This window comes from Cannabis sativa, chromosome X (genome assembly GCF_029168945.1).
Source record: "Cannabis sativa cultivar Pink pepper isolate KNU-18-1 chromosome X, ASM2916894v1, whole genome shotgun sequence".
NCBI classification, from domain to species: domain Eukaryota; kingdom Viridiplantae; phylum Streptophyta; class Magnoliopsida; order Rosales; family Cannabaceae; genus Cannabis; species Cannabis sativa.
Genome location: NC_083610.1, coordinates 4076934 through 4097993, shown reverse-complemented (window position 1 = coordinate 4097993; position 21060 = coordinate 4076934). Strand labels below are relative to the sequence as shown.

Sequence of the window (21060 nt, the reverse complement as noted above, 5' to 3'; positions counted from 1 at the left end):
TTGACCTCACTTTGGTTTAAGGAGGACCAGTTGGAAATAGGCATGTTCGGTTCACATTCCATGTAATTTCCATGCTACACATCCATGATTGATCTATGTCATTTGGCTATATTTGTATATGTGACCATTGATGGGTTTAGTCATGATTGATATGACGAAAATCGCTTTGATCCTATATGAGTATAGTTGATGGACGAGATTGTTGTGAATACCTTTACATAATAGCAAATTTTGAGCTCATAAGGTTATACATTTATCAGGTAACATATGTTGCCCAAGTGGGAGATTGTTGGATTAAAAATCCTATGTGGGCACATATGTATAATGTATATGCTATTATAAAGTGTGATACAAAATTAAGTGACCAATTATGTTATGGGTATCAAAAGGATATTAAAGTGTCATGGAATTAATGTGTAGATACCATAAGCTAATTTATAATTTGTTGAGGGGCCAAATTATAAATACCCAAAACTCATTCTAAGATGAGTCTATAAATAGGTAGTGGTCCCCAAGAAACACCAGGGTTTCTGTATTATCTCCTTCCCCATCAGAGAAAATACTCTAGAAAATAGTGTATTCTTGGAAGATCAAAACCTTCTCTGCAATCTCCAACAATGGTTTCAGGTTAGTGCTTCCGCTCATATTTTATCATCTTCTTCTTCTTTAATTTAGCAAAGGCTTTTATAGATTTATGATTTAGGGTTTTGTATATTAAAGCACTTTTAAGAATATGTTTGGATCTGTGATTTGTATATTTCTTGAGTGTTTTATAAACCCTAACATATTCAAGCATAACCTAAGATTAACAATGAAATCTTACGTCAAACTACACAACACATAGGTTAATTGTCACTTGCATGACACACTAAACACAATCATTTATCACTATGATTCACACCAACACATATAATGTACTAAAACGAACATTTTTAACGTAAAATATGAACTCATACAAACACTCTTTACGTGAAATCTCACTAAAATACCATTTATTAACAAAATATACAAATATGTAATTATTTACCAAAATCAGAAGCTAGCATAAATCTTAATCATTTATACAGATTATAAAACATATTTAATCTATCTAGAAACACGTACAATTTATTATCCATATTTATGTACTAATTTACACTTAAAACTGTATATAAAATACTAATTATTTAAATAAATAAAATAACAAAACATCTCAACCTAGTCTTAAATTTATTTCATAGACTAGAATTATATTGTAACATCATATTCACAGTTCCCAAACAGTGAACACAATTTTTTAATATTTACTCTATTTAAAACTCAATTAAATAGTTAATTAGTCACAAATAATTATAATAAATACCTACAGCAACTAATAAATTATAAAAACCTTTTTATTTTGTACCATTGATAGTAAATAGCACTATAAAAATACATTTTACTGTTTTAGCATCACTTAACTATTTTTCATAATTATTTTAAGTATTAACTAAATAAATTCATGAAAAATACAAAAATAATCGAAAACCAAATATAACCATTCTAACACAGTTTATAGTCTGTACCAAACCCCAGATAATTTACTTTGAATTTTCTGAACAATCTAAGTATTTTTCATCATTAAATTAAGAAATAATACAAATAATTCATGAAAAATACAAAATCGATCAAAAATCTAATCTATCAATTTTCTAACATTTTATAATCCATATTAAGCCATATAAAATTATTCTAGAATTTTCTGGGAAGCCTAGCTATTTTTCATAATTAATTTATAAAATAAATCAATTAATTCATAATAAATAAAATAATTGCAAGAAAATTCTAAAACTTCATAGCAGACCTAGAAATACCTAAGTAAGATCAAAAATCCAAGAAAATCTCAAAAATAAACCTCAGAAGGTGTTGATCGGAGCTTCGCCGGAGTTACGCCGGCGAGCCCTTCTTCTCCGGCGACGGCGAGCCTCCAACTTCTTATACAATTGTTTTTCACGCATTATTTTGATTGGAAAAGCTTCCTACAGTGCTTAGAACCTCAAGCCGACCATAAATCACCAAATAATACGGTCCAACATCGTTGTCTTCTTCGTTGCCGGTGTACCTTTAAAAATGGAGTCCAACAATGGCAATTTTTGTTCAGGGCTTTAAAGCTTCGATTCTCCACGTCAAAACAGATTATTGGGTTCCTATAAGCTTAAACACAATGTTCTTTAAACCCAGAAGCGGTTCAAGTACGTTTAAATTCGATATTGCTCAAGAACATGCTTGAATGTGCATGAAAATGGTGGATTTCGAAACCTCTGCTCTTAGCCCGTTTGGTCATGACTATTAGCTTCCTTAGATCGTAGAAAAGCTACTCAAAACGATCAAACAAACCCAGAAACTCTCTAAGTGTTTCAAGATCAAAATTTCTCTTTCTCTCTCTAAGTTTCATGTAAATCTATATCGGTCTCTCTCGCTCTCTTTCCAGGATTTCTTCACCTACGAATTTTTGGGTCTTTAGGCTTCAAAATAATCGTATAAAAGATCGTAACAAACTCATTTTGTGGAACCATTCATAGTTCCACAATTATCGGGATTTTGTCACGGATGTTACTAATACTTATTATAATAATAAAATATGTAACAATTACACCATTCTATAACAATATTATTAATATTACTATATTATATCTCTAATAAAATGACAACAATAATATAACAAATATATTACACCATAATATAAAATAAATTCACATAATTATTATTGTTATACCCACAATAATAATATGCACAAAATAAATAATTAAATTATCACAAGTATTTAATTATTTACTCAACATTCTCATATGTTTAATAAATTTTCTTAATATGCAAATTAACAAAGTATCGACAAAAGGAAAAAAAATACAAAATTACCCTTTCAAGAAAGAGGATATTACAGATTTGATCCTAATTTAATGTAGAATAATACATAATATACAAAAAAAAAAATATATATATATATATATTTATATATGAATTACCTGAATCCATTTTCTTTTCTTTCAGTTTCAGAAATTGATTTAGGAATGTACCATCCGTTTGCATCGAATTAATGTATAGTAATCGAGTGAGAACTAAAATTAAGAAGAAATTAAAACCATGAAAATGTGATAGTAATAAATATTTATATTCAAAGCATTTTTTTTTTCTAAACAAATTTCACATTAATATCGGTAACTAATTTGCCTTCATTTTTATAGGAAACTCTGTTTTGTTTGTTTTTTTTTCTTGACGAATTAAAAACTACCAATTTATTTTTTCTTTTTTGAACAATTAAAAACTACTAATTAAAGTGATTCAAATTATTCTTGTTGATCTGACCAAAAAAAATAATTAAATAAATATGTTATATGCTCATTTGTAGTGGCTATTAGTGTTCAATTTATCTCTATAGTGTAATGTCATTCCTTCTTTCTTTTATTTTCTTTTTTCAATCAAAAAGAAACAATATTCTCATCAATTAAACAGCAAACAATAAAACAATTACAATGTAGTGACAATCTCCATCTTCTAGACAATTTCCTTGTTATCTACCATTAACCGCGTATACGATTTTATTCCTATTTATCCAAATACTAGTCATGAACCTTTTCGGTTCACTTTCACTGAGTTTCAGTTTCAGAATCATCACAATGTTAACCTTACAATGTAACAAATTGCCTCTAGCCATAAGATAAACATGTGTAATGTAACTCTTGTTTTGATATAATGCTCATTAAATAGAGACCAGAATTGAGACTTTTTTTTTGCACTTGGTGTAAAGGACAATAAACAATATGGGGAAGAGTATATCAAATGGCCAATATTGTAGCTCAATTATATATATATATATATACTAGTTAAAAGGCACGTAAATATTAGTTTTATTTAAAATTTAGTTTTTTTTTATTTAGTTTTCAGCACAGGTATAATTATGCGAATGATTTATTTTATTAAAGTAATATTTGTGCTATTGTATTTGGTTAGTAAAATATATAATTGGGTATACATAAATCATAACAAAATAATACTTATTATTTACTTATAGAAAATTTAGAGGAACAACATATAGGTTTTGCAAAATTTAAAACAAACATTATGTAACAAAAATTAAACAAAATGTACAATCTTAAAATAGAAGAAAAAATTAATAAAAAAAGTCTTAATATGGCGAATATTATTAGAAAGACTAAAAAAAAGTATAGTGAAACTTCTTCCTAATCTTCTATTAGTTCAGCTGCTTGGATGGTGAATTAATTGTACTTTGGACTCATCGTTTGTTTTGGATCTACATACAACTGAATTCTCCATTTTTTGGTCGATAATTTCTCCGTAGTTTTTTAGACAAACAACCTATGTTTTTGTAAAAATAATTAGCAATAAGATTTATTATTCCTCTATTGATGAAAATGTATAAATTTTATATATTTATTTTTTCATATTTATCTCGTCCCAATATGACTTTAATTGAACTGCAGTACATGAGAATATGTTTTCTGCAACATCTCCGAACATCACAGCATCTAGCAACCCAGTACTATCGTCGAGTTGTACATATGTCCTTGTACCAACAAGTGAGAAACGCTTTCAATGTCACAAGGAACAAGTTGCTTGGAGGCATTAAACCTCTTCATCACATAGTCATATTGATGCATCAATCACACTCTGCATCGGTTTTTTAACATACATACAGATATTCATATATTCAACTTTATAAGTAAAATTTAAACAAATTGAGCAGCTATGACATCTGATCTGATGAAATTATTATGAAACAGAAACTAATATGGGAAAGCTTGATAAACTAAAGCAATAGAAACAACAAATAGAAAAATGGTTGAAATGAAAGGGAAAGCTAACCTCAAAGACTGCATTATGCTCTTTTGTTCGTTGATAAACCGCTGGTGATCTTTTGTAATATCCCAGAAAATATAATAAATTTATTTGGACATATTTTATTAAATATGTGATTATATGAATATTAGAGTAAGATTATGATCTTACTTACACTAATTACGAGTTAATTAGTGGATTTTTAGTAAATAAACAAATAAAGCGTAATTTATAAATTACGAAGATTTATTGTGACAGTCAGTAGTCCCGTGATCCGTAAGGGGAAATACCGGGTAAGCTGTGCAATCCCACACCGCCTGGGGAAGGTCAAGTGGGATGATTATGAGACTGTGTAGGTATGGGACTACACAGTTGAAGAGGGCTTAAATGGATTGATTGGTACTACCTATGTCAACAAGGTGCATCTTGTTTTTCGGTAGCCCATCACGAAAGAACTCCACAGTTAAGCGAGCTTGACTTGGGAGTAATTTCAGGATGGGTGACCTCCTGGGAAGTTTTCCCAAGAAGCGTGCGAGTGAGGACAAAGCATGCTGGAAACACTCGTGTTGGTCTGTAGGGTCAGTCATCAATCCGGGAAGCAGCCAGAGTGACGTACTCGTGTATAAGAGCCATTTATTCCGTGGGTGTAAGGACCCAATGGAGGCTTGAAGCGGGGACGTTACAAATGGTATCAGAGCCTTGACCCAGCTGGAAGTGTGGTCGACGAGGACGTCGGACCCCGTAAGGGGGGGTGATTGTGACAGTCAGTAGTCCCGTGATCCGTAAGGGGAAATACCGGGTAAGCTGTGCAATCCCACACCGTCTGGGGAAGGTCAAGTGGGATGATTATGAGACTGTGTAGGTATGGGACTACACAGTTGAAGAGGGCTTAAATGGATTGATTGGTACTACCTATGTCAACAAGGTGCATCTTGTTTTTCGGTAGCCCATCACGAAAGAACTCCACAGTTAAGCGAGCTTGACTTGGGAGTAATTTCAGGATGGGTGACCTCCTGGGAAGTTTTCCCAAGAAGCGTGCGAGTGAGGACAAAGCATGCTGGAAACACTCGTGTTGGTCTGTAGGGTCAGTCATCAATCCGGGAAGCAGCCAGAGTGACGTACTCGTGTATAAGAGCCATTTATTCCGTGGGTGTAAGGACCCAATGGAGGCTTGAAGCGGGGACGTTACATCTTTGATCATCTGTTCCAAGTTCCTGATAGGAGGAGAAGCCCTGCTAGAGAAAACTTCATCCATCTTGCTGTGTATCTCATTAAACATTTGCTTAAACTGTGAGACTTTACTCTCAAACTGCCTATGAGAACTGCTACAATTCTCAGCAGACTTCCTCAACTTCTCTTCTTTGACAAAATCCAACAAACATTTACGAGTGCTAGAAAGCACCTACGCTTAACATTAGAGGATCAGTGTATAGAAATTAATCCTTCAAAGTATTAACACCATGTAAGTAGACCCATTGATTAAAAATATATTATTAATACGTGGATTAAAAATTACCAATATTAATATATTATATTTATATTTATGAAGATACTCATTAACTTGAATTTGAAAAAACCCGGTTAGTGATACTTAAACTACTTCCAAATGAAGAATGTCTAGAAAATAACTTCATTTCCTTCTTAGTCTTAAAAAGTTTTTATCATAATCTGGAATGAAGATGGTCATCCTAAATGTGAGTAGATTATTTCAACTTCAAGAGAATTAAGTGACAAGTTCGTAAGACTAACATAAGAAAACAGAATTAAAGGAGAATTCACTTATTCCCAACTACAAGAAGCAAGTTTAATGAAGATTTACGCGAATAGAGAGCTAACATACAAAAACATAATTGAACCCAAAAACTAAAGATGTCAACTTAGTAAAAATAAATAAATAAAAATAATTGAACCCAAAACTAAAAATGTCAACTTAGGAAAAAATTTGTTTAATATATAAGACCAGAAGTCACCCATTTGATACTCTTGATCAAAAGAACAGTTTCAGGGCCTTGAATTCTAAATTCTACAAGAATAAAGCGAAAAGAATAGTAATTACCTTGAAATATTCTCCAAAACTTTAACACCCTCTCATCTATCAAAGGAGACCCACAAAAATGGTTAGAGCAAAGACGACCTAAGAATTGGAAAATTCATGAAAAGGGTACAGAAAAAGAGAAAAAACATATATGTATAAAATAATACACACCTCTTTGTGGTTTGAGCAAGAAAAATAGACAAACAATACAACTCCAACAACAAGTTGCCCGTCTCTGACTCTGATCACAGATTCCTCCAATTTAATTTCATTTATTTTTATATTGACAATAGAATAACCTATTAATTAATAATAAGAAGAATTAATAGCCTATCTTAACAAAAATGAATTGTTGTCTCTAAACCCAACTGCCAATTGTTAAACCACAATAATTATAGTTATTTATTTTTCAATTGAATTTCAAGAAGAACATAAATTCAACCCTTTCATATTCATTAAAAAAAAAAGTCCAAATCATTTACACAACTTTCTTCCCAAGCAAGTAAAATTGAAAGCAATGAAGAAAGAAAACAATAAAGAAAAAAAATTAAGAAAGATAGAACTACTCACAGCTTCAATGTCGATTTTGTTAACTAAAAGCTTTTATCTTTCTCTGCAGCTAGTTCTATAAGCCACAATTATACGACCCACAGCAAAAATCAGTGAGCATAAGAAAAGGGCTATTTCAGCTACTCTCATAATGATCTACCCTTCTTGATCAACACTCGAAACTCCAAATACATAAGAAGCTTTAAACGAAACAAACACAAGAGAAAGCAGAGAACACACTGTTGTAATCCCCAAATATGGTCCTCTCGATAACTTTGGTCCATCACAGAAGCTATAAACACCTACACACAAATACATACAAAAGCTAATTATTAATTGATTGATTAATTATTTTCTTTCTTTAAAATAAAATAATTGTATCAATAGATGAGTACTACTACTTACAGACGAATAGGGCTAATCTGATAATGGAAATGATTGGAATATCAATAAGAGAGTATCGAAAATTGTAGTTTCTGAAATGAAAAGAGAGAGTTTCGAGCGGAGAATAAGAGGTGGGAATGGGATTAATATTATCATCATGAAACGAAGCCGTATGGTGTGGAGAAAGCGAGGCAGAGAGAATCGCCGAAGGGAGTAAGTTATCGGCAATAACAAGAAGAACAGGAACCAAGAATAAGAGAAGAGAAATCAACATGTATCAAAATGAATATAAGGGTTCACAACAGTCCTATTAGGATTTTCATGACTATACTGCATAATAGTCTCTTGTCTAGCATCTTCTCCTACCAATTCAACATCAAAATGCTTACCCAAATCACCATCGATCACCTCACCACGATCATCAGCATCAAAGATTTTCTTCGCACCATGCTAAATTGCAAACAAATAACCCACAGTTTTACTAACATACGAATCATAAGGAAGGAAATCCACAACCCTAAAACCCAATCTAGCTTGCTCCTCTAGAGACAAAAAGATCGCACCTTTAAGGCTCCAATCCGACGGCGTTTTGGAGTTCCCAATCACCAAGACCTGCCATCCCTTGATCTTCACGAGCTTTCTAAGCGAATCAGAGGCATAATCAGAGACGGATCGTTTTCAATCGTCGACTCCAACAGAGGGAATAAAACGGAATGACCTCCAATTGGGATTCGGAGAGTGAAATGGAGGAGTCGGTGAAAGGATACTTTGGTTCGTCGGGGCTCGTCGGGCTGTTGGTTTTGACGATCTGCGATTGAGAGTGAGAATGGAAGGAAAGAGTGAATAGATTGGCGTGAGAATGAAACGATTGAGATTAGGACTGAGAGAGAATTTTTTTAAAAATCTTTTTATAAGAATATAATAAGTTAACGACGTTAAAGAGAACGTTTAAAAAAAAATAAGGATAGTTAAATTTAACAGAATATTCTTTTATTTGTAAAGTATATTCTGTTAAACCAAGAAATGCCGTTAAATAGGCACTTTTAATATATAAAGATATGGAGGAGGAGGTTCTAATGGTTACATTTTTATTGTAACCGGTTACATTTTTTTTAGCCATTGGATCACTATTAAATGGTTGTGATTAATTTGGAAATTAAATAAAAAAAATAATACATGACCTGTAACCTGATATTAACCTGTAAATTTATTTCATTTTAAAACTTTGATTAAGATTAATTATATTTTAAAATTAAATTAAGTATAATTATTAATTAATTTTTTGTAATTTATTATTAAATAAGGATCTTTTAGCAATTTATTTTTTTTACACTGAAATTATTTTAATTTATATAACAAAATTCTTAATAATTTAAAATTATACACATATAATTTCATAATTAAAATTTTATTATACTTATAATATTAATTTAAAATGATTACACTTCCTTATACTTCTTGTATTTCAATGTATCTTAATAATATCATCTCTTGTATTGTCAATATTGTACTTCATCTGGGTTCTGACTATATTTGTTATCTTATTCTTGTTTAGATTTGTTTCATCATCAACTATGTGTGCTTAAAAAGTATATTTTTTTTTATCGATCCAGCTTGGGTACAGTTTATGATTGCAAGATAATGTGCCATAGGAATGGGAGTCAATTTTAAATGTTATTGCTACTAGTTTCCATTGATGAGTGCCTTTCAATGTAATTTTAATTAAATATTCGGGCTCAAGGCTGAATGGTATTTCATTATGTACAGGGCAAAAAGGTTAAAATTCCAATATTCCTTGTCCCAGCTACCCAAAAGGTTTGTCTCCCAAATGCAATGCTAAAATAATTGGTTGCTTAATGTTGTCCATAAGAGGAGAGAAATTTGTCTAACACATCCTAATCTACATGTGTGGATGGACTTATATAGTCTTCTAAATTTTTATCAATCTGCAAAAAATTTGAAAAATCACTCCAAACAGCTACATCAGGATCAATCCATTTATGGCTAACATCTTCAGTGTCATGCTCAATTCCACTGTTCTTCACATTTCTTTTTCACAAAACTCATGAAATGAAAAAAATTATCTTCATCTTCGGACAAATTTGCTATAGGTTCTATGTTTTCGTTGTCAATCATTTTCAATGTAAGTGTGGTGAAGAGTGAATGAAAGAAGATAATTGTGAGTAAGACTTTAGTTAATTAGAATTTATAATTAAAAAAATAAAAATCAAGACTTTAAAGATTAATTAGGTTTTAATTAAGTGTCAATATAATATCATATTTTTTAATTTATAAGGACACATCCTAAAAAAAAAAAAGCAGTGTGTGTTCTTATAAAAAAAAATTCATTATAAGGATAAAATTTTAATTTATATAAAAATAATTTTAATTTTTGTAAAAAAAAAATTGTAAATATTATAATTAAATAGTTTAATTGTTAAAATAATTAAGGTAAGGGATTTATATATAAATAAAAAAAATTATTTATAAATTTTAATTGCTAATTAAGATCTTCTTAAATATTTATTTCATTACTTAAAATATAGTATATTATAATTAATTAAATCTAAAAATGGAATTTTAACCTATTGGTAACCTTCTATTATAGGTAAAAAAAAAATGTAACCATATGGTTACAATAAAAATGTAACCATTGAATAGTACTAGATGAAAGTTACGTAGCGAGCCACGTAAATATTAGTTTTATTTAAGTTTTAGTGAATTTTTTTTTTAAAAAATCAATAACTAATTGTAAATTATTTTTTTAAAAGATTTGTTTTATAAAAGTAAGCTTGTTAAGAATGTCATAATTGTATATATAAGCTTATGATGTACACATTGTTATTAATAATACTAAAAAATTAGTAATATTAGAAATTAAAATATATAACCTATATAAAATTGGAAAATTGTAAGAAAAAAGAATGACTAACATGTTAAATTAGAAGAAAAATTCTTTTAAAGAAGAAGAATAAAATTTGTATAAAATAATAAATAAAACATATTTTGAAAAAGAAATTTTACAAAAATAATAAATAAATACAGTAGGAATGAAAAGTAAAATTAATATATAAAACATGAGAAATAATTAATAAACATAAATTAAAAAGTTGAATTATAAGAATAAATAATTGACTAATAATAATAATAATAATAATAATAATAATAATAATAATAATAAATGAGAGCTGGCTTTTGTGGGTATGAAGATGAGTTTCTGAAAAGGAATGAAACCATTGGGAGATTGTTGTTGTTGGGGAGGTGTAGAGGTGGTCTCAGAGACCTGTAAATACTGTCTCTTCCATACCCAGATTTCTCCATTGTAGGGTAGTATATCAAATTTAACAAAATGACCCGTAAAAAGAAACTCATAAATAAACAGAGAACAAAACCAGAGGTAAAAAAGAAATCATAAAATAAACAGCATGCATGAAAGAGAAGCAAATAAACATTTAAACCCACGAAAAGGCTACTTTTTGCTTCCATTAGAAAAAGAAAGCTAGAAGAACGAGGGTCATACAATTATATACATACCACTAATCTACCGTAAATACATTGTGGGAATCAACCACAAACAAATAATCAGAAACTATTTTGAAGGTCACAAACGTAATCCAAATATTGGGGTTCAAAACGCAGCAAACCAAACCAAGACTCTAAATATTGGTGGCAATCAGATGTAGGGGAATGTCAATCGTATATATTTTTTGAATTTAAACTCTGCTAAAAAAATTGTATATATTTTTGAATTTAACCTCACCCAAAAAAATTGTTATTTTTGAATAAAAAATTAAAAAAAAAAAATCACCCACTAATTTTTTATAAACTAAGAATTCAGTTATATAGCCACATTTTATATAGAAATAGATATATGAGAGTCTTTACACTTTTACATAACATGTATAACAATATGAAAGAAGCAGATTTTGAGGAACAATATTAACAATATGAAGATTTAACTGAATCCATTTTCTTTGTCTTCTGTATTCTATAGATGTGTTAGTAACACCATAGTAACACATGTAGAGATGCATAATACAAGTTCTATATCAAAGTTTGGTCTCTCAGTTATATTCTGGGATTGTAGTTTACAGTGCATAAAGACTCACACACAGAGTATACCAAGAAAGAAGTACATAACAAGATAGATATAATGAAATTGAAAGTTTCTTTCACTATTTGGCTATACCTAATCTTATCTTATTCAACCCAATTCACATCATCTTCCATGTATTTCATTAACAAAAACAACTTACAATTTCATCTTTCATTCTAGACCACTCAACTCACTACTAATTAAGGCTAGATAACATATCGAGTTTTTTAAAATTAGGCAAATTGGAAGGGAAGACTAAAGTTATAGTAAGAATTTTTAACCCAGAAAAATTAAAGAGAAAGATAACATACATACATTCATAAGATAGTCAAGCTAGAAAGTATTGTAATCCTCTTTAACATTTGAAAGTAAAATCAATTTTATCAAACCAAATCATTATCGTATAGTTCCAAAGTTTTTGATTCCAAGTAAGTGTGAAGATAATAATTTATCGGGTGTTTACAAAATAAGGTTACAACACGACATTTCCTTAATATCAAATCTATTAAGAAAAATTATTATCATTAAAGAGATCCAATTTTATAAACTAGAGCACTATACATTGATTATAAGTAAAAAAAGATCTTGTATTATTTCTTCTTTATAAATGATATATGCTTGAAGAGCTAGAACAATAAAAAGCATGTAACTAAGATATCAAACACCATTTCTCTAAAGTTAGTGTAAAACATGGATTGGAGATCACTATTGTTATAGAGTCCCATATTGACAATTGATTATGTGTCAAAACTTAATACCATGTATAAAATGTTTCGGTTACTTCACTCATTTTTAATTAACTTTCGAATCTCTATTGTAATTTTCAAGACACTACTACGAATTATTAGATTTACTTTCATTAGGAATTAAACCTATGGGAATCAAAACTTTTAAAATTTGTGCGTTAATAAATATCAGTTGATGATGAAGAATGGAGTATGTTTTCACAATAGGATGTATATTTAGTGTTTAGAGATAGATATGGAAGATGGGAGAAAAAGAAGAAGAATGAGTAGTCATAGTATATATAGATTGAGTATCTATAAATTAATTTTATAAAATAATAAAATGTAATAGTACTTTTGATTAAAATACTATTTAAAAAATTTAGCAAAAAAGTAGGAACCTTTTTATATAAAAAGTGATTTTTTCAATTTCACTTTCTCTCTGTTTAATTTAACTAATAAATGTATTTAGTGAATATGATTGACTCACATGCTTTTAGGAACCTATAGGAATGCTCTCCTAAATGACTAGAAGAGATTGTAGAGTGACAAACAAGAGCAAATGAGAATGAGAATAAATCTTTCACTTCGACCTTAAATTCAAAAATTAGATCGAGATATTATTAAATTTGGCAACTTGTAATTCGTTCAATTTTACAAAAAAAACTTAGAAAGAATCTATTTTCTTTGCTTTCTATTTCAGAAATTGATCCATTTGTTTCAATATTAGAGCCAAATGAAATTAAAATTAGTCACTATTGAAAAAAAAGTTTTGCATAGATTAATATAATGGTTAGCACTGTTGGACTGACACAATTAATCTATTAATTAGTTTTAAAGGGACACACTACAAAAAATGTCACTTTTACCAGCACAATTCGCTACTGCACTAGTAAAAGTAACTCTTTTTACCAACGTATTTCGCAAACTGCGCTGGAAAAGAGATCAAAATTTTACCAACATACATTTGCAGTGGCTAAAATCTATCTTTTACCAGTGTATTTATGCGCTGAGAAAAGTCATTTTTGCCAGCGCTTTTCATTTTATGCTGGCAAAATTTCTAATACCAACATTGATTTGCCAACCCTTTTTGCCAACACATCACAAGTAAATTTTATTTTACCTGCGCAATACCAACTTTTGCCAGCACAAAAATATGATGGCAAATGTAACATTTAGTGACACATATAACCTTTTTATTAATAAAAAAAAATCGCTCTACTAAGTGGACTGAGTTAACAGTGATACTTATAAAAGAGTTCAAATCATTCTTGTTGTATCAAAATTTGATTATTATTTAATTATTATTTTTTATTTCAAAAAATGTTCTTGATTTCAAATGTTGTACTAATCTCTTCAATTATTTGAGACGACTCTCCTTTGTCATTTTTGTTTTTTGAAATTAAACTCTTATCAACAACAATCAGAGTTTAATACATCAATAAAAAGAAGAAAAATTCTCAATCCAAGCTAATTTACCATCCGCCCTAAGTGCATGCACTGTTAATTTATAAGCAACCTTAAGGCTATACGGCGAAGTACATGAACTAAGAATGTCTCAAAAAAATTAGAAAATAAACTAGTAAAATCATCTAATAAAAAACCTAACTCATTACAAATAATCAAGGGCATTTTACAATTTTGTATACATTATTTTAATTAATTACAAAATATGTGCAAAAAAACTTATTATCATATTCTCATACATTTTTATATATAGTTAAAAACTTTTTTTCAATTTCTTTTATAATATATATGGTAATAATTATTGATTATTATATATATGGTAATATTGGCTATGTTTATTTTATGTTTACAATTATAATAAAAAATATACCAATAATATAAAATATTTTATATATGTGTTTATTTTATTTTCTATTAATTAAACATACTAATTTAATAAACAAAATAATAATATTCACATAAGTTTATTATATCACTCTATGTGTGTTATGTTTATTTTTTAGTATTTTTTTTGAAAATAAATAATATATATATATAAAAAAATTATTTATCTTTATCTTTTTCTTTGTTTATTGTGTTATGTTTATTTTTTCTAATTAAATAATTTTTGGAGTTTATAAAGTTATGTTTGTTTATTTATTTTTTGATGTAAGAATTATACTTCAATAGAAAATTCGTTCACTAATTCATTAGAAAATAATCAATATATAGAAACAATAGAAAAAAATATACTTATTTTAGTATAGTATAAATTGTCTATGTCTATTTTTATGTTTACAATTATAATAAACATACTAATAATATAAAATACTTTGTATATATATGTTTATTTTTTTTCTATTTATTAAACATACTACTTTAATAAACAAAATAATAATATTCAGATATGTTTATTATATCATTCTATGTGTCATGTTTATTTTTAGTAATTTTAAGTATTGATTTATATTTATATACATTAATGTTTATAATTTTGGTATTGTATTTTATTAAAAAAAATCTTATTAAATTATAATAATTCATACTAAAATAGATAATAAACATTTATCTTTTAATAAAAAAAATTAACTTGTTTATTTTTATAAAACTGTTTAATTAATTTTACGAAATTATTTATTTTGAGTTTTAATAAACATAGTTTATTATTTAATGATTAAAATGTATGGTTTCATGTAATAAGTTTTCAAAATATATAAGTTTTTATAATATATTTTTTTGCACATTTTTTGTAATTATGTTGTTTTTGTTGTACATTTATGAAAAAAGCCCAATAGTCAATTGAACATTTGATTATTAAACATAATAATTAACATAGTTTTCTAAAAAAGAAAATAATTAACAATTGAATTGACAAATAAAGAGTTTAATGAACTTACATTTGAATGTGAATTTGAATTGAAAACGTAGGGTTCTTTTTGAAAACATAGTGATAAAAGCTTGTGAAAGTTACTAGAAATTTTTTAAACTATTATTTAAATAATTGGTAAAGAATTGTAAAAATTTCAAATTAATTAGACAAACCCAACGGTGAAAAGACTAAACGATGAATCTTTTGTACTATTAAGTGTGAGAATTTGCATATACATATATCAGTATTATATATATATATATCTACATATGTAACATGAATTATGTACAAATAAAACTCATACCATTATAAATTGAGGTAGAGTTCCATCATTAGTAGCATAATCTAAGAGTTGAGATTCTCTCTTGAGTCTTGATTTGGGCAAGTAAGCTCTACAGCTGAGATAACAACAGTTTCTTGATCAGTTGGTTGTGTAACATTTCGGTTTGGAGAAGACACTCCTTGCTCCCCATACACAAAGCTTGAATCTGTATGGACTGAAAACCCAGAAGGACTTGGCGGGCAATTGGTGTTCGGCGATGACAAGTCAATGACACTCCTTTCTCCCGCTTCATTCTTTTTGAAAGTGTGCGAGTTAAGATCCTTTTCGTCGAATGTTTTGAAAATAGCCATAAGTCTCCTCCAAATCGATGGTTCTATGTCAGAGTTCATCAATAGATGCCTTTGCTCGTAGATAAACATAGCCGCGTATATGACTAGAGCCAATGATGAAGCCACACCCGCGATAAGGAAGAGTCCCCAAAAGCTTTCGAGACCAAGACTGTTGGATGAGAACATGTTATTAGGGTCCGGACAATTGGTGTCTTTCTTGAACCACACATCTTCCATATCCTTCATTTTCTTTCCCTCGGTCACTTTCAATATTGCCCTTGAGATATCTGGAACAAGAGGAGAGCCTTTCGGAAAAGCTTAGGATAAACATGTTGAGAATATTAGTCATATTGGAACTATGAGCCTTTGTTTTCAAGGGTATATAAATTGAAATCATAGACTTACAAAAGCAAAGCCGTCGGCTTTGAATGTTGGTTCAACCATGGTAAACTTGGAGCAATATTTTGCCAGAAAAACTTTAATATAAGGTGTTTCATCAAAAGCAGCAGCAATCCCATTTTTTTTACTACCATTTTCAAAGAGTTGGTATAAGTCTTCTGGAGTGTTATAGATCATAAATTGGTGATCTTCAAACCCCATTTGTTTCAATATTCCTTCTATAAAAGAACCCTTTTGAAAAGCAACTTTCTCCTTGTTCTTCAAGAGTTGGTTAACATCATTAATGGTTGGTTGGAGCTTTTGGACTGTTAAAAGTGAGGTCAAACTAGCTGTGTAACTTTGGGTGAGTATGAGCACTACAAAACACCATATGATCACTACAAACCTTCCCAAGTTACTCACAACTTTTTCCTCTGTAAATTTGTTAAAAGAAAAAAAAGACATTGTTAAGTTCTTATGCAATAATTTCTCAAATACATAAGTTATTTTTTTCGATATGTTCGAACAATCACAAGAAACTTACTATGTGCAAAAACCATGGTTGAAAAGGAGTACCAAAAGCTTGTTCCAATTTGATGGTATGGAGGTCCACGAAAATCTTCGTTAATTCTGTGTTCAAGAACCCATACTACAAAACCAACAAAAATGAAGAAACAACCACTTGTCACCCAAAGATCCCAAGTCAAAGGCTTCAAGAATGCCCACGCATTATCACTTCTATCATCCTTAATTGGTACTATCATGTACACACCAGACTCAGTGTAAGGCAATGTGAAATCCACATACAATGACCGATTTGCTCTAATGGTTATGTCCCCAACTACAGCATCCATTTTCTGCCAAATATTAGCCATTAAAATGCAAAGTATTAACGGCAAAAGTAAGAACATTTTATTCAAAAGAAGCTAGCTTAAGGACTATATTAATTCTAAAAGAAGAAAAACTCTCTACGCAAGTCTTCTATTATGTTTCTCAAGAATTAATTGTTTCATGTTTCAACAACCAATCCAACAGAAGAGTAAAACCATTTATTCTCTTGTATAACAAAAACAAACAAACAAGTTTTTAAACTGTCAATGAATAAACTTAATTAAATAATTTAAGTGCAAAAAAATAAATTGCTAAAAGATCCTTATATAGTAATAAATTACAAAAAATTAATTAATAATTATAATTAGTTTAATTTTAAAATATAATTAATCTTAATTAAAGTTTTATAAGGAAATAAATTATTAGATTACTTTCAGGTTACAAGTTATTTATTAATTATTTTTATTTAATTTCCAAATTAATCATAACCATTAATAGTAATGGTTACAATAAAAATGTAACCATTGAAACCTCTTCCATATATATATATATTTGTGATATTAAATAGTTTTCTGTTTTTTTTTTTTTGAAATAAAACTTGTATTATTAAGCAACACTAGGCACCTCTGCTTTTAAAAGAACAGCAGCACAAGAGGGTAACACATTAGTCATTACAATAAACTTTTGAGTCTTAAGACTCCACTTAGCTAAGCTATTAGCTACATGATTACACATCCTAGGATAAAAAAACAGAAGACAAATCCTAAAAAAGAGTCTTCAAATGGTTTATATCCATCACCACTTGCCCCCAATCCGTATGCACTCTCAAATTTGAGTTAATAGCTTTGACAATGGTTTGACAATCCGAGCCTAACCGAGCCTTTTGAATAGACCACCTTGAAACCAACTAGATTCCTAGTTTGATTGCAGCAGCTTCTGCTAATTGGACTGACAAGCAGCCCGGAATGTAAGTTACTTCAGCCACCACCATCCGCCCTGTATTATCTCGAATAACAGCACTTAGGCCACAGCCAAGCACCCCCAGATTTAGAGCTGCATCTGTGTCAATTTGAAGGACATCTGAAGGAGTTGGAGACCAGGTAGCAATTGGCTTTGAAGGGAGAAGAAGAGGCTGCTGCTGGTGTAACACCAACTGCTGATCTAGATACTCCAAAGCCCAATCAATCCACACACGGTCTGGAGGGTGCTTTTTATTAAATATGAAGTTGTTCCTTCTTAGCCAAATTAACCAAGAAAAGCCTATAAACCTTAAGAGCTTATCCTTCTCAAAATGATCCCAACACCACCATAAAATGTCAGCTGGCCGATTCACCTTTGGAGGAAGAAAATTGAAAAAACCCACCTTTTCCCAAATGTGAAGAACTTGAGGACATCTCCATAAAGCATGGCTAGTGTCTTCCTTATGAGCTTTACACCAATCGCCATAAGTATCCAAAGAGATACCTCTTTTCTCCAATTCCACCTTTGAGGGGAGCCAATTATTGAACACTTTCCAAATGAAGTTCTTCATTTTAGGGGTAAGTCTAGATCCCCAAACAACCTTCCACCAAGCTTTGGTTTTTGAGTTGTTTGAACAATTCGCTAAATCCGGGTTTTGGAAAGCGAAGTTTATAGCCACTAGCAACCGAGTAATTTCCATTAGCATTTAGACTCCAAGTTATCCAATCCGATCGACTAGTATTGGGAAGAATACCAAGGACCCAAGGAATATCATCCTTATGGAACCAGTTGTCCACTTCATGATTTTTCCAATTTCCACTTTCTGTTAACAAAGAACTAAGAGTTACATCCTTAGGAATAGGGACCTTGGTTCGGAGAGTAAAAGGCCGACTTCGAGGAAGCCAAGAATCTTCATTTATACGAATAGTTCTCCCATCTCCCACACACCAACGACATCCTTCCATTAACAACTCTCTCCCCCATAAAATACTTCTCCAAATTGAAGAACCAAAATGACCCAACTTTGCTTCAAAGAAACTTTCGTTGGGAAAGTAGAGGTCTTTTAGGACCCGAGCTAGTAAACAATCGGGATTGGTAAGGATTTTCCACCCTTGTTTGGCTAAGAGGGCTTTATTGAAATCTTCCAACTTGCGAAACCCCATTCCTCCCTTTTCTTTTAGGTTGCACAACTTTTCCCAACTACCCCAATGAATCTTATGTTTATTAGAGTTAGCTCCCCACCAAAAACGAGCAATTAAACTTTCTATGTCATGGAGAATACCTTTGGTAATTCGAAAGCAGCTCATAACATAGCATGGAAGAGCTTGAATCACTGCTTTGATAAGAATTTCCTTTCCCGCTTGAGAGAAAAGACCAACTTTCCATCCTTGTAATTTAGCTTCTATCTTCTCCCTAATTTTCCCAAACACTTGCTGTTTATTTTTCCCCATAAAAGTGGGCATTTCCAAGTATTTCGTATGATTCTTCACCAAGGAAACACCCATGCTTGTAGCTAGACTTGTTGCCAAAGAGTCTCCGATCTTACATCCCACACACATCTCAATTTTATCAAGATTAATACTTTGACTGGAAAGAGCTGCATAAGTCTCAAGGATTGTTTTCAAGGTTAAGCCCTCAGTTATATTGGCGTCAAGGAAGATAAGACTATCGTCTGCAAAGAGAAGGTGAGATAATTTTTGCTCCATAGACCCAAATCTAAGACCATGAAGTCTACCAGCCCGTTCAGCTTCAAAGATTAAACACGAGAGACCTTCAGAACATAATAGAAAAAGGAAAGGAGATAAAGGATCACCTTGGCGGAGCCCTCTTTCGGGAGAAAATTTGCCTTTGATAGAACCATTTATGAGTATAGAAAAAGAGACCGATTGGATGCAATTCATGATCTTCATTATCCAGCTTTGGTCATATCCCAAGCACTCCATCATAACCGCCAAGAAGTCCCATTCCACCCTATCATAAGCCTTGGACATATCTTGTAAAGCCCGCTTAGTTTAATTTGGAAATTAGCAGTTAATTATGATTAATTATGAAATTATTTATAGCCATTTAAATAATTTATTATACTGTTATTTATTGAATTCAGAAGTGCATTGATATGTCATTCAGTAGTTTTCATATTTTGCATTTCCGGTGCCCGGTATTTTGGAACCCGGTGTTTGGCTCAGTAGAAATCACAACTTAGTATGTTAGTAGTTTGGGGCGGTTTATTAGACATTAGGAATGTCGGGAATGGCCGGGAATTTAGAATTTCCCAAAAATACCCTTTAGTGTGTTTTATGTGATTTTAGTGTGGAGGGGCAAATTGGTCTTTTTGTCCCAATGAGATTTTGTCTTTTAGTGATTTTTATTAAATGAAAAATAAATGTTATTTATGATTTATTGGCTGAAATAATATTGTTTTATGTTAAGTGTATTTTTGCCTTAAAAATCATTTTCTTCTCATTTTCAACACTTAGTCAAAAAATAGAAAATTTTCAAGAAAAACTCTCTCAAGTTCTCTCTCTATTTCGGCTGGGTATGTGGGTGCATGAAGCTAATTTCTTTCTTTGATTTTCAAGCAAATTCTCTTCCAATCTAAGCATTCTTCAAGCTAGGTTAGCTTCTCTTGTTTTCTTCTTTAAAATTGTTGAAATTTTGATGAAAATATGATGATGCATGCATGATTATTTGAGTATGTTGCTGCTGTGATGTTGTTGTTGAATTTTGTGATTTAAGCATGTTTAATTGAAGTTAAATGAGCTGTTTATAAAGCATGATTCTTAGGTTGAGCAAGTTATAGTTTTTCTATGCAAAAATGTGATTTTTGAAAGAAATTGTATAATCTGTTGCTGGGTTGTTG

At 30.2% G+C, this 21060-nt stretch overlaps 1 protein-coding gene and 1 pseudogene across 1 annotated transcript; both read right to left on the bottom strand.

Annotated features, from left to right (window-relative positions):
- Positions 1–4055: 4055 nt before the first annotated feature.
- On the bottom strand, positions 4056–8699 carry LOC115710207 (uncharacterized; annotated as a pseudogene).
- Positions 8700–16390: 7691 nt separating this feature from the next.
- LOC133032563 (glutamate receptor 2.9-like) lies at positions 16391–17447 on the bottom strand. The gene is made up of 2 exons (XM_061106544.1): positions 16954–17447; positions 16391–16843 (listed from the first exon to the last, which is right to left on the bottom strand). Exons 1-2 carry the CDS (start codon positions 17318–17320, stop codon positions 16425–16427), a joined length of 786 nt encoding a protein of 261 aa, XP_060962527.1. The 5' UTR covers positions 17321–17447; the 3' UTR covers positions 16391–16424.
- Positions 17448–21060: the final 3613 nt, after the last annotated feature.